We start from the raw sequence: 20,109 nt of genomic DNA on the forward strand, positions 1-20,109 counted from the left end.
ACACGTCTAATTACAGTGATGCGGTTTGGTTTGTCTTGTGGGAGTTCCTCTTTGAAGGGAAGGACTCCTGCCCCGATGACTTCTGGGTGTCGGGACGAATCCTATTTATAAACAAGGTTTGACATTTCCGACGCGACTCGAACGCGGCTGACGTGGGAACCAGGTAAACCTCCACCTGACGCTGAACGCGGCTGCGGTTTTTACGCTTTTTTCAACAATTAGACTTCAGCATGTAAAGGTAAAAGCAATAGTTTTTGGGGTTTTTATTGTATTATAAATTGCTGTAAACTGAACACAAAAATGTAAATTTTAGCAGCTTTAAATAAGCTTCTGTCAAAAATGTCGGTCAAATTCAGGTCGAATTGGTAATTTTGGAAGAAATTAAAACCAGGAGGGGAAGAAAGTGTGTAAGTGTTAACACCCGGGGTTATAGCTGCACTGTTCGGAACAAGGACGCTGTTTAAATATGTTTTGTCTTCATCTTTATGTGAGAGCGGCTGGTGGCTCCATTCATGCCCACGGACGAGCAGCAGCGTCTTTAAGACAATCCGGGCATCTCTGCGTGTCCGTGGATGACATCATTGATATTGTCAATGGTGTAAACCGAGAGGAGACTGGGTGGGAGTGTGTGAGGAGGGGTAGAGCAGCCACAGAGGTGAAGGAGAAGCATCACTCTGGTTTCGGTGTATTTAAAAAGAAAGAAAGAAAGAAAAAACAATTATCCCGACAGTGTGGGGATTTTCACACCTCGGGGCCGGCGTGGATATTTTTTGCTGGGAGTCTTTGTTCGGGTCCGAGGTTATGATCCGTCCAAAGCCGCGTCGGTGCGTCGCTGTCCGGGGTCCTGAGTGAGACGGAGCCAGCGGGCTGCCACGGAGCCTGACATAACCCGGTGAGGAAGAGGAGGAGGGGGTGGAGGTGGGGGTGTATGTTCTCCGGTCAGGGGGTCTGATCGTGTCCGTGAGGCGGCTTTTGGGTCGTGGAGCGTTCAGAGGTCCTACCTGTGTTTGGAGGGTGCGGTTAGGGGAATAATCCACACATTTTATGGTCAGTGAGGAATGAACAGTGTTGTTGTTGTTGTTGTTGTTGTTGTTGTTGTTGTTGTATTCATCACCATTTCATCACGTGGTCATCTGCATGAAATGATTATCTGATTTGTGATTTTGGGCTCCTTTTTGCAGCATTTGTGTGTCTCAGTTTTGTAACCTGGCAGCCCTTCGAGGCTCAAGGTTTATGCAGCAGAGGCGTTCCTCTGCCTGCTGCTGCCTGCACAGGGCTGTATGTAGGTCTCCATTGCAGAGGAGCCTACATAAATGAACCCAGTCAGCGTTTAGTGCAATGCAAACCTGCAAACTGAAATTTCATTCTATGCTGAAACGGCCCTCAGCGGGCTCCTGCTTCTCGGCCCCTATGTCATGGCTGCTTAGACGTGTAGAAAAACATGAGTCATTTCATCAGGGGACCCCAGTTAGATCCGGGGAGTTCATGCAGATTTATTATACACATGACCAGACTCCCTTGAAGTGCTTTGGGAAGAGTGTGTGAGATGCTAATCCAGCCCCCTACCTCCCCCACCCCATCCTCTTCCTCCTGCTGCTCTGAATAAATCATGTTATACAACTACACGCTCTGTTCTTCTTTGCTCTCATCTTTTTCCCTGTGCACTTTATAAACACTTCATTGGCTACAAACCAGGATTTATTATCACGTCCTCTGGAGGTGTAAAAAGCTCTGACTCAACCAAACACGGCTGCTTAGAGCAGGGAGGTATCTTTAGATCTTATTTATTCAACATCTTTTGCTTCCACAGTGGGTTTAGTCACATGAAGTCACTTCATAACCTGGAAGGCAGCAGCGTCGTCAGGCTGCATTATGTCACCGTGGGGATTCAGGAATTTGCACGTTTCATTTGCTTTCTCACCTCTCTTGTCAGTGAAGTGTACACTTATACACTTGGGATTCACGCCTGACCTTTATTTCTGATCATCGGTGATTGAGGATGGCTTCATGTGTGTGTTTGTTTCTGTGTGTCCATCCTCTTTCAGTGAGCTGAAAAACTCTGGAGCCATGGAGCTGAGGGTGGGGAACAAGTATCGCCTCGGGAGGAAGATTGGAAGCGGGTCGTTTGGAGATATTTACCTCGGTGAGGATTTGAACCTTCCCATCCCAATCCTGCTCCCTATCGTCCGGGCAGATATTCCTGTTTTTGAGAATATCACTTTGGAGTTTCTGTCCTCACGACTGACACGGTGAAAATTCTCCTGTCAGGTTCCAACATCGCTACAGGAGAGGAAGTTGCAATCAAACTGGAATGTGTGAAGACCAAACATCCACAGCTCCACATTGAGAGCAAATTCTACAAGATGATGCAAGGGGGAGGTGAGACATGGGGGGAGGAAGGGGGACCGTGAAGGAAGGGGTTTTTGAAATGACTAATTTTGTATTTTATATTAACAAATGATATCTAAATCTTATTTCACGGCTCAACAGAATAGACTTTTTAGTAGATCCATAAATATGTGAAATAATGAAAAAGAAGAAATTTAGGATAAGTTGGCTGAAAATTAAAGCTGATATAAAGTACTGTATGTGAATGAAAATTAAATACATATAATACAGCGTTCCAGGGCTGTTCTTGGGATGCTCGTGTCATTTTGCATCTTAGTTGTATAATAGAATACAGACTGTGTTTGCCTTTGGCTGATGGTCCTTTCAGTTTCAGTTTTGGGTTAAGATATGGTCAGTGTACGTAAATTAAATGAGACAGGTGTACAAATATTTATACTAAAAATATTTTGACTGTTTACATCATATGTGATTCAAATACTAACATCTTAGTTGAATTAATAATCCAATGGCCTTAAAGAGCAATTACAAAACTATTCATCACGCCAACTATTAGATGTTGCTTTATTGTAAATATATAAACAGTTAAGATCTCCAACATGACCTTAAACAACAATACAGATAGCGAAATGTCAAATACCGCAAGTCTTTAGATAAAATATACACTTTGATTAAAATCTGTGTGGTAAATTACTCAAAACAGTTCACAGGACCCATTCAGGGGTGTCAAACTCATTTTTATTGAGCATAATGATTGTCCTCCAAGGGGCAGATGTAACTAATGAATCTAACTAAATGTAGGTCAATGTAATGTAAAATAAATGTAACTACTCCTAAACATTAACTAACTCTGAATTTATAACTTATTCAAGTTACAAACATTACAGTTGCACAGAAAAAAATATGTTAGCTTGTTTCTCTGTTATAAAATTTTAATTTTTCAGGTTATGAAACCCACAAAAATCCATCAATGAAGGACTAAACTATCAAACTAAATAAAGAAAAATAACATAAAACACAAATTAGGACATTAACTTTGCTCAAAATGTTTTTGTCACATTTAAAATGGGCTTGATTACTGAATTGTGGGAAATGTAGCTTCAGGTTAAAGCACGCTTTTGACCTATTTGTTTTCAGACACTCCGGCCTTTTATGCCCTCGAGGGCCACATAAAATAATGTGGCGGGCCACATCTGACCCCCGAGCCTTGAGTTTGAAACATGTGCATTAAGTGATGATGGATAAGTTGTTGAAACATTTAGTTTAAATTAATGAATAAATTGTTGAAAATACAGTTCCACATTCTGTTCTGTAACCTCTTGTTTCGTCCTGTGCCAACAGTGGGGATCCCGTCCATTAAATGGTGCGGCGCAGAAGGCGACTATAACGTCATGGTGATGGAGCTGCTGGGTCCCAGTCTGGAGGATCTGTTCAACTTCTGCTCCCGCAAATTCAGCCTGAAAACGGTTCTGCTGCTGGCCGACCAGATGGTGAGATGGGCCGACTCCGTCCAAACCGTAAAACACAGTCAGAGTCTCCTCTGACGTCTAAAGCCAGGGTTCGACACTGAGTCGCCTTAGCAACCAATTACATCAAAAAAGGATCATTTGAAATTGGAGAGTAATTCTGAAGCTCTTGTCTCAGCTCAAGGTGAAGTTTAACCTGTGACTATCTGGCCAAGCAGCCTCTCAGTGAAGGTCTGTCTCAATGAAGGATGTGGCAGCTCTTCTCCCCCAGGTGGGGGGTCAGCCTGTGGCTCCTTTATGAGCCTCTCTAATCCCCCTTATATCATTCTTTGGTCCTTCTGCCACATTTGTTCTTTTCAGCACATTTTTTCTTGACCACTCTGACCTCTGACCTTTTTCCTCAATCCTCTCCTCTCCTCTCATTTTAACTTTCCCATAACACTGCATAAAATGAACTCTATATATCTGCAGACAAGCTGACAGGATTATTGATCATTATCAATGACTCAGCTCTTCTTTTACTGGGTGATGAGACTTGTGACCTTTAAAAGTCGCCCTCTGTGACTGTTGGAACAACTCTAGTAATCATGACCAGGAGGGGTCATTCATGATCTGAAAAGAACTAACAGTTGAAGCTCACATCCAGTCGGTACACTCATTAATCTGGACCTCTGATGAAAAACTTTTTTAGATTTTCAAACAACGGATCGTCAGATTTTACAGCTTTATGAGCGACACAGAAAAGATCAATCTCCCAGCAAATAGATGCTTTCAAGGATCCAACCCTGTCAATATATTCAGTATATAAAATAAACCTGCTACTTCATTGCTTTAGTTTTGTAACTGTAGTTTGTTTAGAATCTATTTTTGGTAAGGACACAGTGATATTTAAGATTTTATAGCTGATGATTGACGATAATCCTTTATAAGCAACATCTAAATATACATCATATACTGTACCTATACATCTACCTTATCAATCTGGTACCTGCATGCCTTTTTTCTTTGATAGTTAAATCTATATAACTCATTCATTGAATGCCTTTTGGTGGCCAACCCTCAAACTGTGTTTTTCTGAAGATGTACTACTTTCCTAATTTGACAGAAGGTCAGTGTACTTGTCACACTGCTGTGAATACCGCTGTACACACTTCTACAATATCATCTGTGTCTCTGAAGGGATCTGTCTAATTTATGAGTAAACAACCAGGATGACGTGATCTAGGTTGTGACCGAAAAAAGCTTCAGACTGTTCTGACCTTGGTTTTGAACATGTTCACTAGACAAGAAGTGTTTTTGGAGCTTCACCGGTTATCATGTCACCCTGTCCTGCTTTATTTTTACTGTCTGTCTTATGTAACTGTCTGATTTTATGAAAGCGCACTTTTTAAATGCTGGAGGACACTTAAACTAAATTGTCACTCATGCATTACATGACTTGAAACAAGCTGGCGGTGTCCTGTCCTGTTTGAACCTGAAAATCGATAAACACTCTGACAAATTCCATTTATTACTGGACTTATTCACCTCTGTGAACTCCTGCTTCTTGTCTCTGTGCTCCAGATCAGTCGTATTGAATACATCCATTCCAAGAACTTCATCCACAGAGACGTGAAGCCCGACAACTTCCTGATGGGGCTGGGCAAGAAGGGCAACTTGGTCTACATTATCGACTTTGGCCTGGCCAAGAAATACCGTGATGCCAGAACGCACCAACACATCCCCTACCGTGAGAATAAAAACCTCACCGGCACCGCCCGCTACGCCTCCATCAACACCCACCTAGGCATTGGTAAGCCAGCCTCCACATCTGTGTGACCGTTGTGACAACCCAACTGTGTTTTATGTGATTTCACTGCAGGAGATGCTTATCGATTAGTGATTATTGATCAAGGCTGGATTCTTGGAACTGCAGCCTGTTTTGTTGTTTTTTCCCATTTTTGTTCAGCGTCTTCTCCAGACTCACAACTTTTTTCCATTCCACAATCTCTTCTCTTCACTCCGTCCTTTTTTCTTTCTTTCACAGAGCAGTCGAGGCGGGATGACCTGGAGTCTCTGGGTTACGTCCTCATGTACTTCAACCTGGGCTCTCTGCCCTGGCAGGGCCTGAAAGCTGCCACCAAGAGGCAGAAGTACGAACGCATCAGTGAGAAGAAAATGTCGACCCCAATTGAGGTGCTTTGCAAAGGCTACCCATGTGAGTATGACCCAAAAAAAAAAAGATGAGAATATTTCAGTCAAATGTTCTTACTTAAAAAATTAATCACTTTTATTTTCCTCCAGCCGAATTCTCTACATACCTGAATTTGTGTCGTTCGCTGCGTTTCGATGACAAACCAGACTACTCGTATCTGAGGCAGCTCTTTAGGAACCTTTTCCACAGACAGGGGTTCTCCTATGACTACGTGTTCGACTGGAACATGCTGAAGTTTGTGAGTAACTCATCTCCAATCATGACAATCATCAGATCTGTGACAGACTTGTTTTTGTAAATCAGTTCCGGATTTACCCACATCTGAATTCTTCCTCCGTCTCAGGGCGCCAGCAGGACCACGGAGGATGGAGAACGAGAGAGAAGGGAGGGAAAGGAGGGCGAGGAGCGAGCAGGAGGAGGCCAGAGAGGAGCTGGAGGCCGGGCCTTAGCGTCTGGTCCGAACCCTTCAGCGGCCAACAGGGTCAGAAACGAGGCAGACGCCGCTCCATCAAACCCCGCCACGCGTGGGGTCCAGCAGTCAGGTCAGGACGCTGTCGGTGTTTCTGGAGTTTTAGAATTAAACTGTGAGGAAGAGTTGGAGCAGCGTTAAAAAGACTTTGTCGTCACGTCTCTGCAGGTAACCGCTCACCTCAGGCGGGGAGAGCAGAGCGAGCTGAGCGGGAGAGGAAGGTGGCCATGAGGCTCCATCGGGGGGCGCCTGTCAACGTCTCCTCTTCTGATCTCAACGCGCGTCTGGACCAATCACGCATCACAGCCACGCAGGTAGGCGTGGTTACGGAGAGGAGTGTTGATGCACGTTATTTTGTTCAACCAAGAATAATATCTTGTTCCCATGAAATGAAGAATTTTGTCTTTCCTGATGTTCAGACACTCTAGTTAGCTCCTTCTATTTATTCCAGACTGATAAATGTCTTTTCTTTTTTTTTTTTCCCAAACAAAACATAAAAACAATAACGAAACAAAATAAGGGGTGTTATACAGTTAATAGTAACAACAGAATAGCAGTAGAAAAAAATAAATATACATTAAACAAAGGAAGGGTATTTCTGGGCTATGTCTTTTCCAGTCTGTCCAAAATTCTTCAAATTTAGTCTTTTGAATTTAATCCTTGCTACAGGTTATGTCTTATCATTGATGGGAGCAAGTTAGTAATAAGCTGTTAGCATTTAGCTGAAGGATGCCTGGACCTTTGTTTTTTTTTGACACTCATGTTGAGACAGAACACATTTTTTGAGCTGAGGCAAATCTAACATAAGATGCTCAAAATTCCAACCACAATCATGTGGTGAGATGCTTTCACTCATCTCATCACATGAGACAATATGGTTAAATTTGTGTAACTTGATAATTCACAATTACCTCAAATTAACTTTTGTTGTAAGTATTACTTCAGGCAATGACTTCAATACTACTTTCAAACTCCGAGAGGAAAGCTCCTGCAAAGCTCTTGGAAGAGCTGAAAAGTGGGAGTGAGTTCTTGAGGTTTCTGTCTTCTCTTTTTGATCTGATCAAGCTCGTCTTCCTCTCCTCTCTCAGGTCAGCGTGCCGTTTGAACACCTGGCAAAGTGAGGTACTTCAGGCTGATCTGCAGGACAGAGGCAGGTATGGACGTGTCGCTCAGACAGGCTCTGGTTTCAATGAAACCTGCATCTTTTGTCCTTGCTGTCCTTGGACCCCACAGGTCTCGAATTAAAAAAATAAATGCTTGTTATTTAGCTAAGACATGATATTATGCATTAATATCCAGACATTAATTACAATTTAAATAAAACATTTTCAATAAAAGAAAGGAAAGGAGGTAAGTATTCTACGACTTGTCTAATGTGTCAATGCAGAAGTGTGCAACAATCATGGGTGTAAACGAATTATTTTTGTAAACTTGTATATTTCTTGGAAGTGTATGGTGATTTCTGATGTGTGTCGACTCATGATGAGATTTGTTGGCTTCACCACAATTACTTCAAAAAGTGACATTTCTCCTTCCTCTGTTTCATGTGATTCAGCGGCTGCAGGGTATCAACTACTTTTCAAATGGATGAATGAAAACATGAGTGAGTGGAGGAAAACAAGGGCATGAGGGAGAGCTGTGGGCCCTCTGGAGGGGGATGGAGGCCGTCCGTGTGTCTGTCAGTATGCTGTGTGAACACTGGTGATCAGGAAGCGCCTGAGGAAACACTGAGGTGAAGGACGTCAGTGGGACGAACTGACTCTGAAGTGGAACTGGATGCTTCACGGTGTGAGCGGGTGAAACAGCACACAGGTCTCTACCCCTATATTTTTTTGCCTATTTTCAATTTAGAGGCTCAACTTGCAAAAAAGAAAAAAAAAAGAAAAAGAAAATTCAAAAAATAAAAGTGCACAAAATGCACAAAAATTCCATTGTTCTGGGGTTTATACCTATGATAAAATAAAGGAAAATATCACCTATCAGCCTGCAAATATTTGAGAGCTACATCTGCTGCTTACAGTGTTCTTGATTATAAATATGTAAACATCTATGAGACAAAGACAAATATGTTTCAGGCCTATAATAAGCATACATCTGAGTATATAGACAGGAGAATGCTTGAAAACTAACCAAGGAGGGAATCAGAGGCAAGGCATGAATGTGATTTTTGGAACAAAGCTGCTTTTTGTCAGTAATTGTCAGTTTTATTCTGTATTTTATTGTCTTAAATGTTTGTTTCACCCACGGCTTTGCTTTAAAGAGTCCGAGGAAAGGATTGGCAACAGAGGGTAAATTAATTTTTGGTGACTTTCTTCTAACAGAGAACACATGCCACCTCAAACTTCCTCTTCTTCAGCACAGTCATTACTTATTTACTCACAAGAGACTGACAGGGACATAAACTCATTGATTGTGAATATAGAAGGGGAGGAGGACCACTATGAGGGGGAGCCATGAGTATTGTGGGATATGATAAAGCCTTAGTCCAGCTTGTAACTCCAGGCATGACAGACTTAAGAAAGTTTAAAGATCTTGGTGATGGACAAGTCTGGTGTGCATTTGTATTTTTGTCCATTCTTTTTTTTTTTTAACTTTACGAGACATGTAAAATGTGTAGATAACTTTTACCAGAATGTGACAGATTGTTTGAGGGTGGGGGCCGGAGAGAACTGTTTAGTCTCTGACATCCCCAGGCCAAAAATTGTAACTGAAATATTTAGAAATAACCTTTAGAGTCTGCCAAGAATGTGTGTTTTAGTTTCCACTGAGGCAAGCAATGACAGAAAGGTTTTTGTCAATATTTCAGGGAGGGTTTTTACCCGGGCCCGTTGGGGGTGGACATGGGTCACTGATGGGACTGATCAACTTGATGCCATGTACATTCCAATGCTTCAACTTTATTACTATAATTTTTGTGTATATTTTCTGAATCAATAAAAATATACACAACAAGGTCTTCTGCTTCATTTCATAGGAAAATCGTTGATATTCATGTTTATTATTGTATACATAATGACAATCTGCTGTAGTGGACCCCAATGAGAAAACGCCTAAAGGAGAGTTGGATTTCTCTGAAAGAAACACTGGTGGATTTCTCTGAAAGAAACACTGGATTTACAAATAAGTATTTTGTCGTGACGTAGTCCGTATAAATGTATAATAGTTCATCAACTTCTGCTATGTCAGTTGTTCTGTTTTGCCTTTGCCTCAAAATTATTGGTGTGCAACTATCAGCACCTGAATGTTTTTAGTCCTAGGCTGAAATAGCTCTACAGCATGACGAACATGTCTTAACAACAGATCCTGAATGTCATTGGACAAAAAAATAAAAACGTTGTACTTTTTTGGAAAATCGATGAATAAAAAACACTCTAAATGTGTTGATGACAATACGACACTCACATTCTCACCGTCATCAACACCCACAGCCCAATTACTGCCAGACCAGAATAGATTCGCGCATGCTCAGTTGTTAGGAATCAAACCTCGCCTTCTTCCGGGATGTTAAAGGTAGTCTGTTTGTGATTGGCTGAACAAATCCGCCCTCGCGGTTGTGGGCGGTGCTTATATGATCTGCGGTTAATCCGACGGGGATTGTTTGAAGTCCGTGGAGTGAAGTAAGAAGATTGGGAAGGAAGGAAGGAGGATCCCGTTATAGCTTTATAAACACTTTCTTTAGACAAGGTTAATATTCAGACAGGAGTAGAAAACTTATTTCATAAAGCTTGTTTACTATGAGCAGTAAACTTTAGGGGCTGGTGTTTGGGGGAGACGCGGAGGGTGACGGGCTGTGTGTTGTTCAACATGGATGTCCGGGGAGCAACGGTGCGACTCTGAGGAGGAATTAAGGTCGTTTCTTGGTTATTTCTGGTCCTGAGTTCGTTGAGGAGGATTTATTTTAAAGCAGCAACTTATTTTCCAGGTGAGTTACGCCTCTTGAACAGGTTGGGAATACTTTTACTATAGAACACCTTTTGTTTGATTAATGTGTCACATTCAAGATAAGGTGCATTATCTGTTAGCGACTCGCTGCTGTTTACGGTTCATTTGTTTTCACTGTAACGTTGGGTTTTAATTAAAAATCAAAATGTGAAAGGAAAAAAAACACAAAGTTTTGTTTTAGAACCACTTTCTGACAAATTTTCACCCCCCCCTTTTTTTTTTTTTTGTTTTCTGCTGTATTAACCAGTATGCTAATCGGGCTACTGATGAGACATTTCAGACCCTCCGTCTGCCCCCGTCACCCCTGTCCATCTGCTGGGGTCCTGAAGCCTGTCTGTGATGTATGACTCTCTGTCTGTGGCTGAGGGACACATTGACCTTTGAAATGAAGCACACAGATGTCCCTTTGCTCCAGATCATCATTTCACTGCCTGTGCTTTTTTGTTTGTGTTTGGCTGCTGATGCCTTCACCGATTTGTTGGCCTGTGGATCTGATCCTCATCAGATCCCTCTCTCTTCCTGACTGGAGCAAATAAGTGTTCAAAAACAAACACACACACACACACACAGACATGTTTCTCATGAATCTCTTGGATACAAAAAAAAAAAAAGAAGACACGTTCAACATTATAGCATAACACACTCCCTACATCATCATCATCTTCATCTCATCCTCCACCATTCGGTCATTATCTCTCCTTTCATGCTCACACAGGCAGGCAGGAGGGCACCTTGTATAGCAAGTAAATAAGTGATCATAGTTATCATTTACGTTATGATAATACATAATAACCAACTTAATTTCTCGAGTAAGAAAAAAATACAATAGCGAGGTCAGTGTTTGAAGGGCAAAAACAAAAAGACATCTATGGATTTCCACAAAGTGTCACGCATTTCTTTTCTTTTAAAAACAGAAATAAACAACCAACATACATCAACAAGGAGTTACAATTTTGCTTGTCAAATATAAGAGCAGTGTGTAAATGATGCATAGGTGATGCTGCTGCTGCTGCTGACATGGCGGGTGGGTGGCCGTCGGGTGCGAGCCAAGGCCACCTTTGCTGTAACATTTAGTCATCCTGTAAGGTCTGTGTAGTTGTGTTGTAGCCGTTTCCAAACAAACAAAAAAAGTAAAAAAAAATGGAGGGATTTCTGGGGCATGTGTCAACAACAAACCCAGAGGCATATAGTGTAAGTTTGGCTAATGTTGTTTGTTTAGATTTCTCTTTTTTTTTTTTTACCCCGGGTCCCATGGTGATAGAGGTTGTCAGTACCTACCAAAGAATAACCACAGAAATGGGTTAAACGTCTCATCTTATTAGGGAACAATCATTCTGATTGGTGACAGTTCTGTTAGGATCAGGGAACTTCTTTCTAGTTAAGAAGTGATGTCCCAATTCATTACTATTTTTTTTTAGTAATGAATCCACTATGATTCCTGGTGTGTTAAGTTATGCAGGAAGTAATAATTTAATGGGAACATGTTATTGATATTAGTGTATGTCCCCCTCCCACAAAAAGTCTGATCCTAGAATTGCCCCCAGAAGCTTTGATATACCAGAATGCCTTGCTGCTCTGACACGTCACCTTATATAAATTCATGCGTTGTGCCATCACACTGACACGCTCCAACTCAGACCACACCTGAATCCTGATGCTGGGGCTTGTTCTGTGGCAGCAGTCAAGTGGAATTGTGGGAGGTGGAGGAACTAACAGAGATCTTTTTTCTCCCCCTAACACAGATACCATTGAGAAATGTTTATCTACTTTCCTATCACCTGTTACACATTACATTGATGACACAGTAATCAATATTCCAGGTTGATGATTACTGATAGAAATAAATGATTATGCTTGGACTTTTGTGTCAGAGCGTATTCTCTGTTTGAGCTTCAGTGGATTCCGTGTGTCCACACACAGTCTAACAATCTAACGTCCTTCTTGGTGTCTCTTCTAGATGTCGAGGCTGTGGAGACGAGATGTGCCGCTGTCGCAGAGGCTGGGGGAGGATTCTCCTCCGGCCGCAGCAGCCCTCCCAACAGCGGCGCCCACGGGCCCCAACATGTCATGGCTCCCTGAAGCCCCACTGCTGAGCCTAGATCAGCCCATTTTCCTCATGACCCCCACAGCGCAGGCCGTGTCTGGATTCTTTGTCTGGACCGCACTCATCCTCACCTGCCACCAGGTACTGACTTCCAAAGATCATAAGGAGACAGAGGGGAGTTAAATCAGTTCATGTGTGCTTTGTACTTTCTCATCTGTTCAGCTGGAGATTTAGATGAACTGATTTAGCAGCGTGCTCTAAAAAAAAGCTGAATTTGGCAGGCAGGTGTGTGAACATTGTTTACCATACAGGTGCCATGATCCTGATCAGGCCCAGAGAAGGGCAGGGGTTGCTTGGCAACATCCCTCAGCAGGTGTTCTTGATCCACATTCACACGTGCACACACACACAACAATGGTGAAACTTCATCCAGGTGGAAGACAAACAAAAAGCTGAATGGAGCCGAAATCTTTTTCTCACGTGCACAAAGATGAGATGATGATGATGTAGTTTTGATCCTTTTATCTCATAACATCTGCAGCTGTAGTTCTGCTGTGTTAGTATACAGTTGGTTTGACAATGAAGACAAATCTTGTCCCTCTTTTCTTTTTTGTTTTATGGTGAGACCCTGTGGGGAAAGAAACTACACACAACCTGTTTTAATAATAAATTGATATTTAAAGTTTCCCCTCTCTCTGTCCCAGATCTACATGCACTTACGTTTCTACAGCTCACCGAAGGAGCAGCGTCACATCGTCCGCATCCTCTTCATCGTCCCTATCTACGCCTTTGACTCTTGGCTCAGCCTCCTCTTCTTCACCAATGACCAGTACTATGTGTACTTCGACACCGTCAGAGACTGCTATGAAGGTAAGGGTTTTCTTCTGGGAGCTCAGTCTGGTTGATCAGTGAATCAGCCGTAAGAAATCAATGAACTTAGTTCACACAGCTCTTTGCTAAAGCTAAAGTTATTATGGTTGCAGCCATTAGGCGTGTTAAAACAGGCCCTAACGTCACCATGGTCGGTTGTTTTTCCTCCCAATCTGAGCTCCCATGATTCACTAGTTGTTTTAGAAAAGGACACTTTTAATGTCATCTGTTTTTATACCACTGCTGGATTGAAGTAATTAAAATGCATTCAATTCATTTTCAGTAGATTTTCAAGTTGAGCTGTTGAGACACGGTGTGATAAATTCAGATTGCAGATCATTACTGTGTTCGTCCAGCCTTAACGGATTAATCCATCCACACAGTGGATGTTGAGTTCATGAAGTGATCTCGTCCGAGGTAGATTTGTGACGATTCTTAAGTTCTCTAAAGAAATTAAAAAATTGGCTGTTGTTACTCCTCCTCTTCCTCTAGAGTTTGTTGTGAAGATGGGGACAGAAATAGCTCGCTGACGGTGACAGTTAAGTCAGGCGTCACTTCTTGCGTTGGGAGATTTGTGATCAATACAACTGGATGAGAGTCGCTCCGCCGCTCTATGTATGGCTCTGCTACTGGCAGGAAGTGTTGTCAGCACTGCAGACGTCATCTTCCTCCATATAGATGGATGACTCTCGTCCTCCTCCTCCTATTCTCTTGACATTACGTTCCCTCCCTCCACTTTTCTTTTCCTCCTCCCTTCCTCTTCCCATCACACTCCTCAGCCCTGCCCTGATTTCACCCTGACCAAGTATGGACGGACCTGTTGCATGGCAACCGTGCTCACGAATCTTCCTCATCAGCAGGAAAGGCTGCATGAGAGGAGGAGGATTTCTGAACCAACTTGTTGCAAAGTTCCCTTAAACGCATTTTATGTATGCCTCCCATATCGCTATGACAACCAGCATTGCTGATGGGGGCTGTGTATGCCTGCTTCTAGTTGTCTGACATCACTGAAAGCAGTGACAACCTGTGTGTTTGTGTGCGTGTGCGTGTGTGTGTGTGGGTGGAGTAGATGGAAAATATTTAACCTGGACTGATATGATTTGCAGCCAGCAGTGCGTCTGTTTTGAGATCAGTGTAGTGACACAGCACGGCTCACCCTATTTTGCCCCTCATGACAGTCACACTAACAACCCTGCTCCCCTGAGAGCGTGCTAACAGGATTAGCCCGGCTCTGTTTCATAAGAGTCCTTCGGTCGTCATGGCCGCCCCTCGAACCTGCTCAGAGGAGAGACAGTTCACCGGTCACAAGAGACCGCCGGGAGAGTATCAGCCACACCCACAGGAAGAGGCGTGTCGGGGTGTGTTTGAGTTTATCAATCTTCTGAGAACCACGTCGTTCACTCGAAACGGGATGATGCCGCCGCTAAAGCTCTAAAGTGTTTTTACAGAAGGACTGTTGGTTGGCTTGTCTGCATAAAGACGGCAGGAGGATGGGAACTGATGGGTTTAAATACATTAAATCTGTTGTTTTTGTTTATTAGTTAGAGCATTTCATTGAAACTTAATCTATTATCGCAATCAATTATGTTTAGTTCTCAAAATATTTCAGTAAGAAAATCATAACTTTGATTTGAAAGCTAAAACTCAAATGGATTCTCAAAGATCTCGAAGTCTCCGTTATCAGATTGTGTTGACTCAGATGTGTTGTGTTGTTCCTGGTGATGTGCAAAGGCAGCAGCCTTCAGATTTTAGTCCTGTGTTTCCTGTATTTACTTTCATCAATGGACCCAACTGGTTTGGAGCTCACACTGAATGCTCTTCTCCTGCCTCCTCCATCAGTAGAGACTCTCTGTGTGGTTTGGTTGACTTCTTCTGGTGGTTGTGACGCCTCAGGAAATCTTTTCACCCTCAGCTCAAGAATGAAATGATTGTAATTTGGTGTTCAGAGGTCGCACTGACCTCACAAACACATTTTTGGCCACATCTTAAGAATTCACCGTCTAATTATGGCAAAATTCTTCACAGCTTAAATTGCCCGTGAAGATTTATGATGATCATAATGTTCTGCAAAAAAAACACTGAGAAACAGAAAGAGAGATTGATTTCACTCCGTGGAACTTTTCTGTTTCTGGTGCGAGAGTTTAAACATGTTTACTTTTAGTTCACATTTGTTGTTCCTATTCAAAATTTTTTGAGGCAAGCCTGAATATTTCACTCAGATGTTTGGAGAAGTTCCCACAGAAATGAGCAGGAGGACATCCAAACATTGAACTTTAAAATATCACAGCTCCATTAGCTTTTACGTGTATACATGACATCATAAATGTGATGAACGTATTTGTTTTAGCAGAATTGCTTTGAATAAAGAATAAACAATAAATAAATGAAATAATTGAAGACTGAATTCTATTTCACACCTTTTTTTTTTCTCAGATGAACTAAACTATATCCACACTTTTCCTTCTGTTTCGCTCCAGCGTTCGTGATTTACAACTTTCTCAGTCTGTGCTACGAATACTTGGGAGGAGAGAGCGCCATCATGGCTGAGATCAGAGGCAAACCTATCGAGTGAGTCTCCACCCGGCTCTAAACCAGACCGTTTGGTCGCCAGTCGTCTCTTCTCACACGGTTTTAACTGACAGGAAGTCTAAACGGGCGTCCCGTGTTCTCCTGCAGGTCCAGCTGTGTGTACGGGACCTGCTGCATCCGGGGGAAGGCCTACTCCATCGGCTTCCTGCGGTTTTGCAAACAGGCCACTCTGCAGTTCTGCGTGGTCAAGCCGCTAATGGCGGTCATCACCGTCGTCCTCCAGGCCTACGGCAAATACAAGGACGGTGACTTCAAGTAAGTGCCGCTAACAGGGAGGCCTGTTCGCTAAACCCGGATTGACCTTCATATGAATATATGCACGTGACTGATGGAGCCAGTAAAGAGAACATAGGAGCTTTAAGAATAAACATCTGCTTGTCAACCCAGACAGCAGTCAGTGAAAACAGTTCCCAGATCAGCCCATACATCTACACCTCTAACGGGGTTCTCTCTGGCTTCTTCTGTCTCCTCAGCGTCGCCAGCGGTTACCTGTACGTGACCATCATCTACAACATCTCCGTCAGCCTGTCTCTGTACGCCCTCTTCCTCTTCTACTTCTCCACCAGGGATCTGCTCAGCCCTTACAGCCCCATGCTCAAGTTCTTCATGGTCAAGTCTGTTATCTTCCTCTCCTTCTGGCAGGGTAGGGAAAAAAATTGCTTCTCATTAGCAACGAAACACCAAGATTGTGTTATCTTCATCAGGCGTCGTCTTATCTTTTGCGTTCAGGCATGTTGCTGGCCATTCTGGAGAAGTGTGGAGCCATCCCTCAGATTAACTCGGTGGAGGTGTCCGTCGGCGAAGGGACCGTCGCCGCCGGTTACCAGAACTTTATCATTTGCATAGAGATGTTTTTTGCGGCGCTGACTCTCCGTCACGCCTTCACATACAAAGTCTACATGGACAAGAGTCTGGACGCTCAAGGTGAGGAAGGAAGTCGACAGCAGATCCTTCTGAAGCCTCCTCCATTCTGTTTTTCCTCTTTTATTCTTTGTCGTGGTTTATTTCCACTCTCTTCTGCTCATCATTCATGCTTTTGTGTTGAACTGTCTGTTGTCTGCTGCGTCTTGAAGGACCTGTTCCTACGTACGGAGAGTGTGGTAGGTCCAACAGTGTTTAATTTTGGTTCTATTCTGTGCGTAGTTCTTCACGGATGTTTCATTTTAATGTCTTTTTAATATTCCATTGAATTTGGTTTGTTTTTTCATTTTCTCCTCCAAGCTGTTTCTCTCTGCTCCTGAATAAATGAAATGAATCCACGTTTACTCTCCCAATTTTCCTGCTTTGCGTTCCTTTACATCCTTTGTGAGGCAAACCCCTTTTCCCATTCTGTCCTCTCTAAATCACATCCACATCCCTCCTTTTGTTTCTCTGTTTAAGGCCCTTTAAATCACCAACCCCCCCATTCTTCTCTCCTTTCACCACGTCTCTGGATTCCCGCTCTTTTCTCCTCCTTTTCCTCTCCATTTGATTTGCTCTCACATTCCAGCCCGAATCACATCAATCCTCCCTTAATGTTTTTTTTTGTACCTTCATCTATTCAGTTTTCTCCCCTCTATATCATTTGGATGCATTTTTACACTTCATATTTCCTCTCCAATCCCCTTTTCCTCTTTTTGAACCTCATACTCCTCTTTCACCTTGTTGTCTAACTTCCCACTCGTTCATGTCGTTTGCCACCAACAGGCCTCCGAGCGCCGATGAAGAGCATCTCCAGCAGCCTGAAGGAGACCATGAGCCCAGGGGACATGGTCCAGGACGCCATCCACAACTTCTCCCCGGCATACCAGCAGTACACCCAGCAGTCCACGCTGGAGCAGGGGGTTCCTCCACCCGTCTGCCGTTCCTCCACCCACGGCGCCATCAATGGCCGCAGCGACACAGAGAAAACCCTCCTGCTCAGCTCTGACGACGAGTTCTAGAGCAGAACGTGTTTGATCTGGATCAGATTCACACTGTTTTAATGGTGGATGACATTTGAGCAGATGAGCAGCCGTCATCGACGTGAACGATTAGAGGCGTTTGTTTGTTTTTTTAGTCTGGCAGTGAAGACTTGAATGGTTCTGCACACACATTTCCCAGGAGTCTTATTTGGTGGTGAAATGCTCTGAAAATGTGATTGTTTGGGTTATGTCTGTTTCTGGAAAGTTTGTGAGTCACACTTTAAAAATAATGAGTCATACTTGACTCTTTAAATTTTCCAGTTTGGATAAAAAGCTTCATTTCACATTTCTTTTTCTTGTTTTCTTCTACCAACGTGAACTCCTGGCGAGGATATCGTCCACCAAGAAGTGATCTTCTTTTTCTGGTACGATGGTCATCGGTGTTTTTCAGTGTTGGAAAGGTGTGGAAAGGGTGTGGAGGTGACCCTGATGTGTTGTGGGATATTAAGGGATGACGATCGGTGTGTGGGGAAGGATCGTAAAGGCAACAAAATCAAAAAGGAGTTAAAATCACTTACATGGATCAATGTTCTTATGAGAGGGAGGAAGAGCAGATTAGAGATGATGCATCTGCAGCAGTAGTCTGGTGAAGAGGAGCTGTTCAGGATTACACCTTTGTAATTGGGGCATTATTTTGATGGATGGGATTAAAGCTGGAGCTGTTTCTCCTCATCAGACCTCTGCAGACCACAATGTAGGCTGACGGGTTGAGGTAAACAAAGCAGGAATATAGGTTAAATCTGTAGCAGCTTGCTCTCAGTAGATCATAAAAATGAAACCCCTCCTCCTCCTTTAAATATAATTATTTATATCTATGCCCTATTTGTGTAAAGCCATTAAGGTGAAGAATTTTGAAGAAACCCCCCCAATATTTTGACATGTCTAAAGAAATGGTAATTAAGCTTCACGCTTTTACACAGAGCCATGAGATGAAGCTTCTTCAGAATTTTTTTTTTGACCCACTAAGAACATATTTTAAATAACAAATACTTCTATGCTCATAGCTTCTGTTTTAACAAGTTTTTCAAAAGCCTATAATCTCACAGCTCCATTGTTACTGAATGGAGTCAAAGTATTGGTGAAATCCATCTAAAATGAGTCACAGCCACACCTGTTTTCATGAGGTTTAATAATTCTGTGTTTAGTGTTTTACTGCTTTGCACATAGTTTCCTCATCGGTAAAATCAAAATTTAATAACTGCATAGTTGCACAAGAACTATTAAAAAACTAGTCATCATATTTCAGTTTTATGCTGTCTCAGTATATCATTATACACTCCCACACTTTCACTGCAATTAGCGCCGTTTATTTTCTCCAACTAGTTGAAGTTCTTGAGTCATTGAATGAGTCATGGTAAGTTTGAGGACGTGTTTCCTGTCACTGCGCTGCTGTGACGGTGTTTGTCCACCAGGGGGACAGGAGGACGTGGACACAGGCGGTCCTCACCCTTGAGACTGGTCTGAGCAGCAGGATGACTTGTCCTCCTTCAGTTGTCATGGATTTTTCTTTATTTTTAATTCCTACTCTGCTTCCTGTTGCTTGAAGTCATAAAAGTTGGAGGCCTTTTTTTTGCAGGTACAAACTGGATAATTTTGATCAAGACTGAGCTTCATCCCGTTACTATATATTCCGTCTACGTGTTTGTGGTGCATTTACAGTATGTTCTATGCACATAGTTTATCTAAATGTCATTTCAACTTGAACAATGAATGAAAATTTTTTTTTTAGTTCACAATCTTCTTTCAAAGATAGCTTGAAATAAACAAAAGTGATGTGAGATTTGGGCTTTACAGCAGTTTTTTTCTGATGATAGTTTAAAATCCTCTGTGGTGCAGGATGTGCTGCTCTTCCTCTCTGCATCTTTGCTATTTGGTGGAATAAGGAAGGGTTTTGTTTTTTAATTTAATACCTTTTTAACTTGACTTGTTTTTCTGTTCTTTGTGCATCATAAAGCTAATGTTGATGCCAGTGTATTAATCTGTACTTTAACCATTTGTTTCACGCTGGTTTGTGAAAAACCACATTAGAAAATGTCTTAGAGATGTTTGAATGTTAGTTCAGGAATAAATGAATGGGTTAAACGTTCTTAAAATTGCATTTTTGTCACTTTCAGCTGTTAAAAATGTGAATATGAAACCTTCATTATATCAGATCTCATCAGTAGCTTCATGCTCTGCTCACCTTAGACCAGATGATGCTGAACACCTTAAACAGACCTGATATTTTTAGAATGTTGGAAGTTGGC

General features: G+C 42.4%; 2 protein-coding genes across 3 annotated transcripts; both read left to right on the plus strand.

Annotated features, from left to right (window-relative positions):
* The first annotated feature begins 42 nt into the window (after positions 1-42).
* csnk1e (casein kinase 1, epsilon) lies at positions 43-9,360 on the plus strand. 2 transcript variants are annotated; one of them, XM_068304682.1, is made up of 11 exons: positions 43-163; positions 2,046-2,143; positions 2,269-2,379; positions 3,688-3,836; positions 5,376-5,604; positions 5,839-6,009; positions 6,096-6,244; positions 6,350-6,548; positions 6,644-6,789; positions 7,564-7,629; positions 8,031-9,360. In XM_068304682.1, the coding sequence occupies exons 2-10, from the start codon at positions 2,068-2,070 to the stop codon at positions 7,594-7,596; spliced, it is 1,263 nt and encodes a 420-aa protein (XP_068160783.1). In that variant the 5' UTR covers positions 43-163; positions 2,046-2,067; the 3' UTR covers positions 7,597-7,629; positions 8,031-9,360. The 2 variants fall into 2 exon arrangements, with proteins under 2 accessions (XP_068160783.1, XP_068160782.1); XM_068304681.1 differs by having other exon boundaries at positions 137-238.
* A 709-nt stretch (positions 9,361-10,069) lies between these two features.
* On the plus strand, positions 10,070-18,149 carry tmem184ba (transmembrane protein 184ba). The gene is made up of 8 exons (XM_068304691.1): positions 10,070-10,397; positions 12,375-12,602; positions 13,166-13,331; positions 15,809-15,899; positions 16,008-16,175; positions 16,394-16,563; positions 16,650-16,844; positions 17,607-18,149. The coding sequence occupies exons 2-8, from the start codon at positions 12,375-12,377 to the stop codon at positions 17,840-17,842; spliced, it is 1,254 nt and encodes a 417-aa protein (XP_068160792.1). The 5' UTR covers positions 10,070-10,397; the 3' UTR covers positions 17,843-18,149.
* The last annotated feature ends 1,960 nt before the right edge of the window (positions 18,150-20,109 follow it).

The sequence above is a fragment of the Antennarius striatus genome, chromosome 21 (genome assembly GCF_040054535.1).
Source record: "Antennarius striatus isolate MH-2024 chromosome 21, ASM4005453v1, whole genome shotgun sequence".
Taxonomy (NCBI): domain Eukaryota; kingdom Metazoa; phylum Chordata; class Actinopteri; order Lophiiformes; family Antennariidae; genus Antennarius; species Antennarius striatus.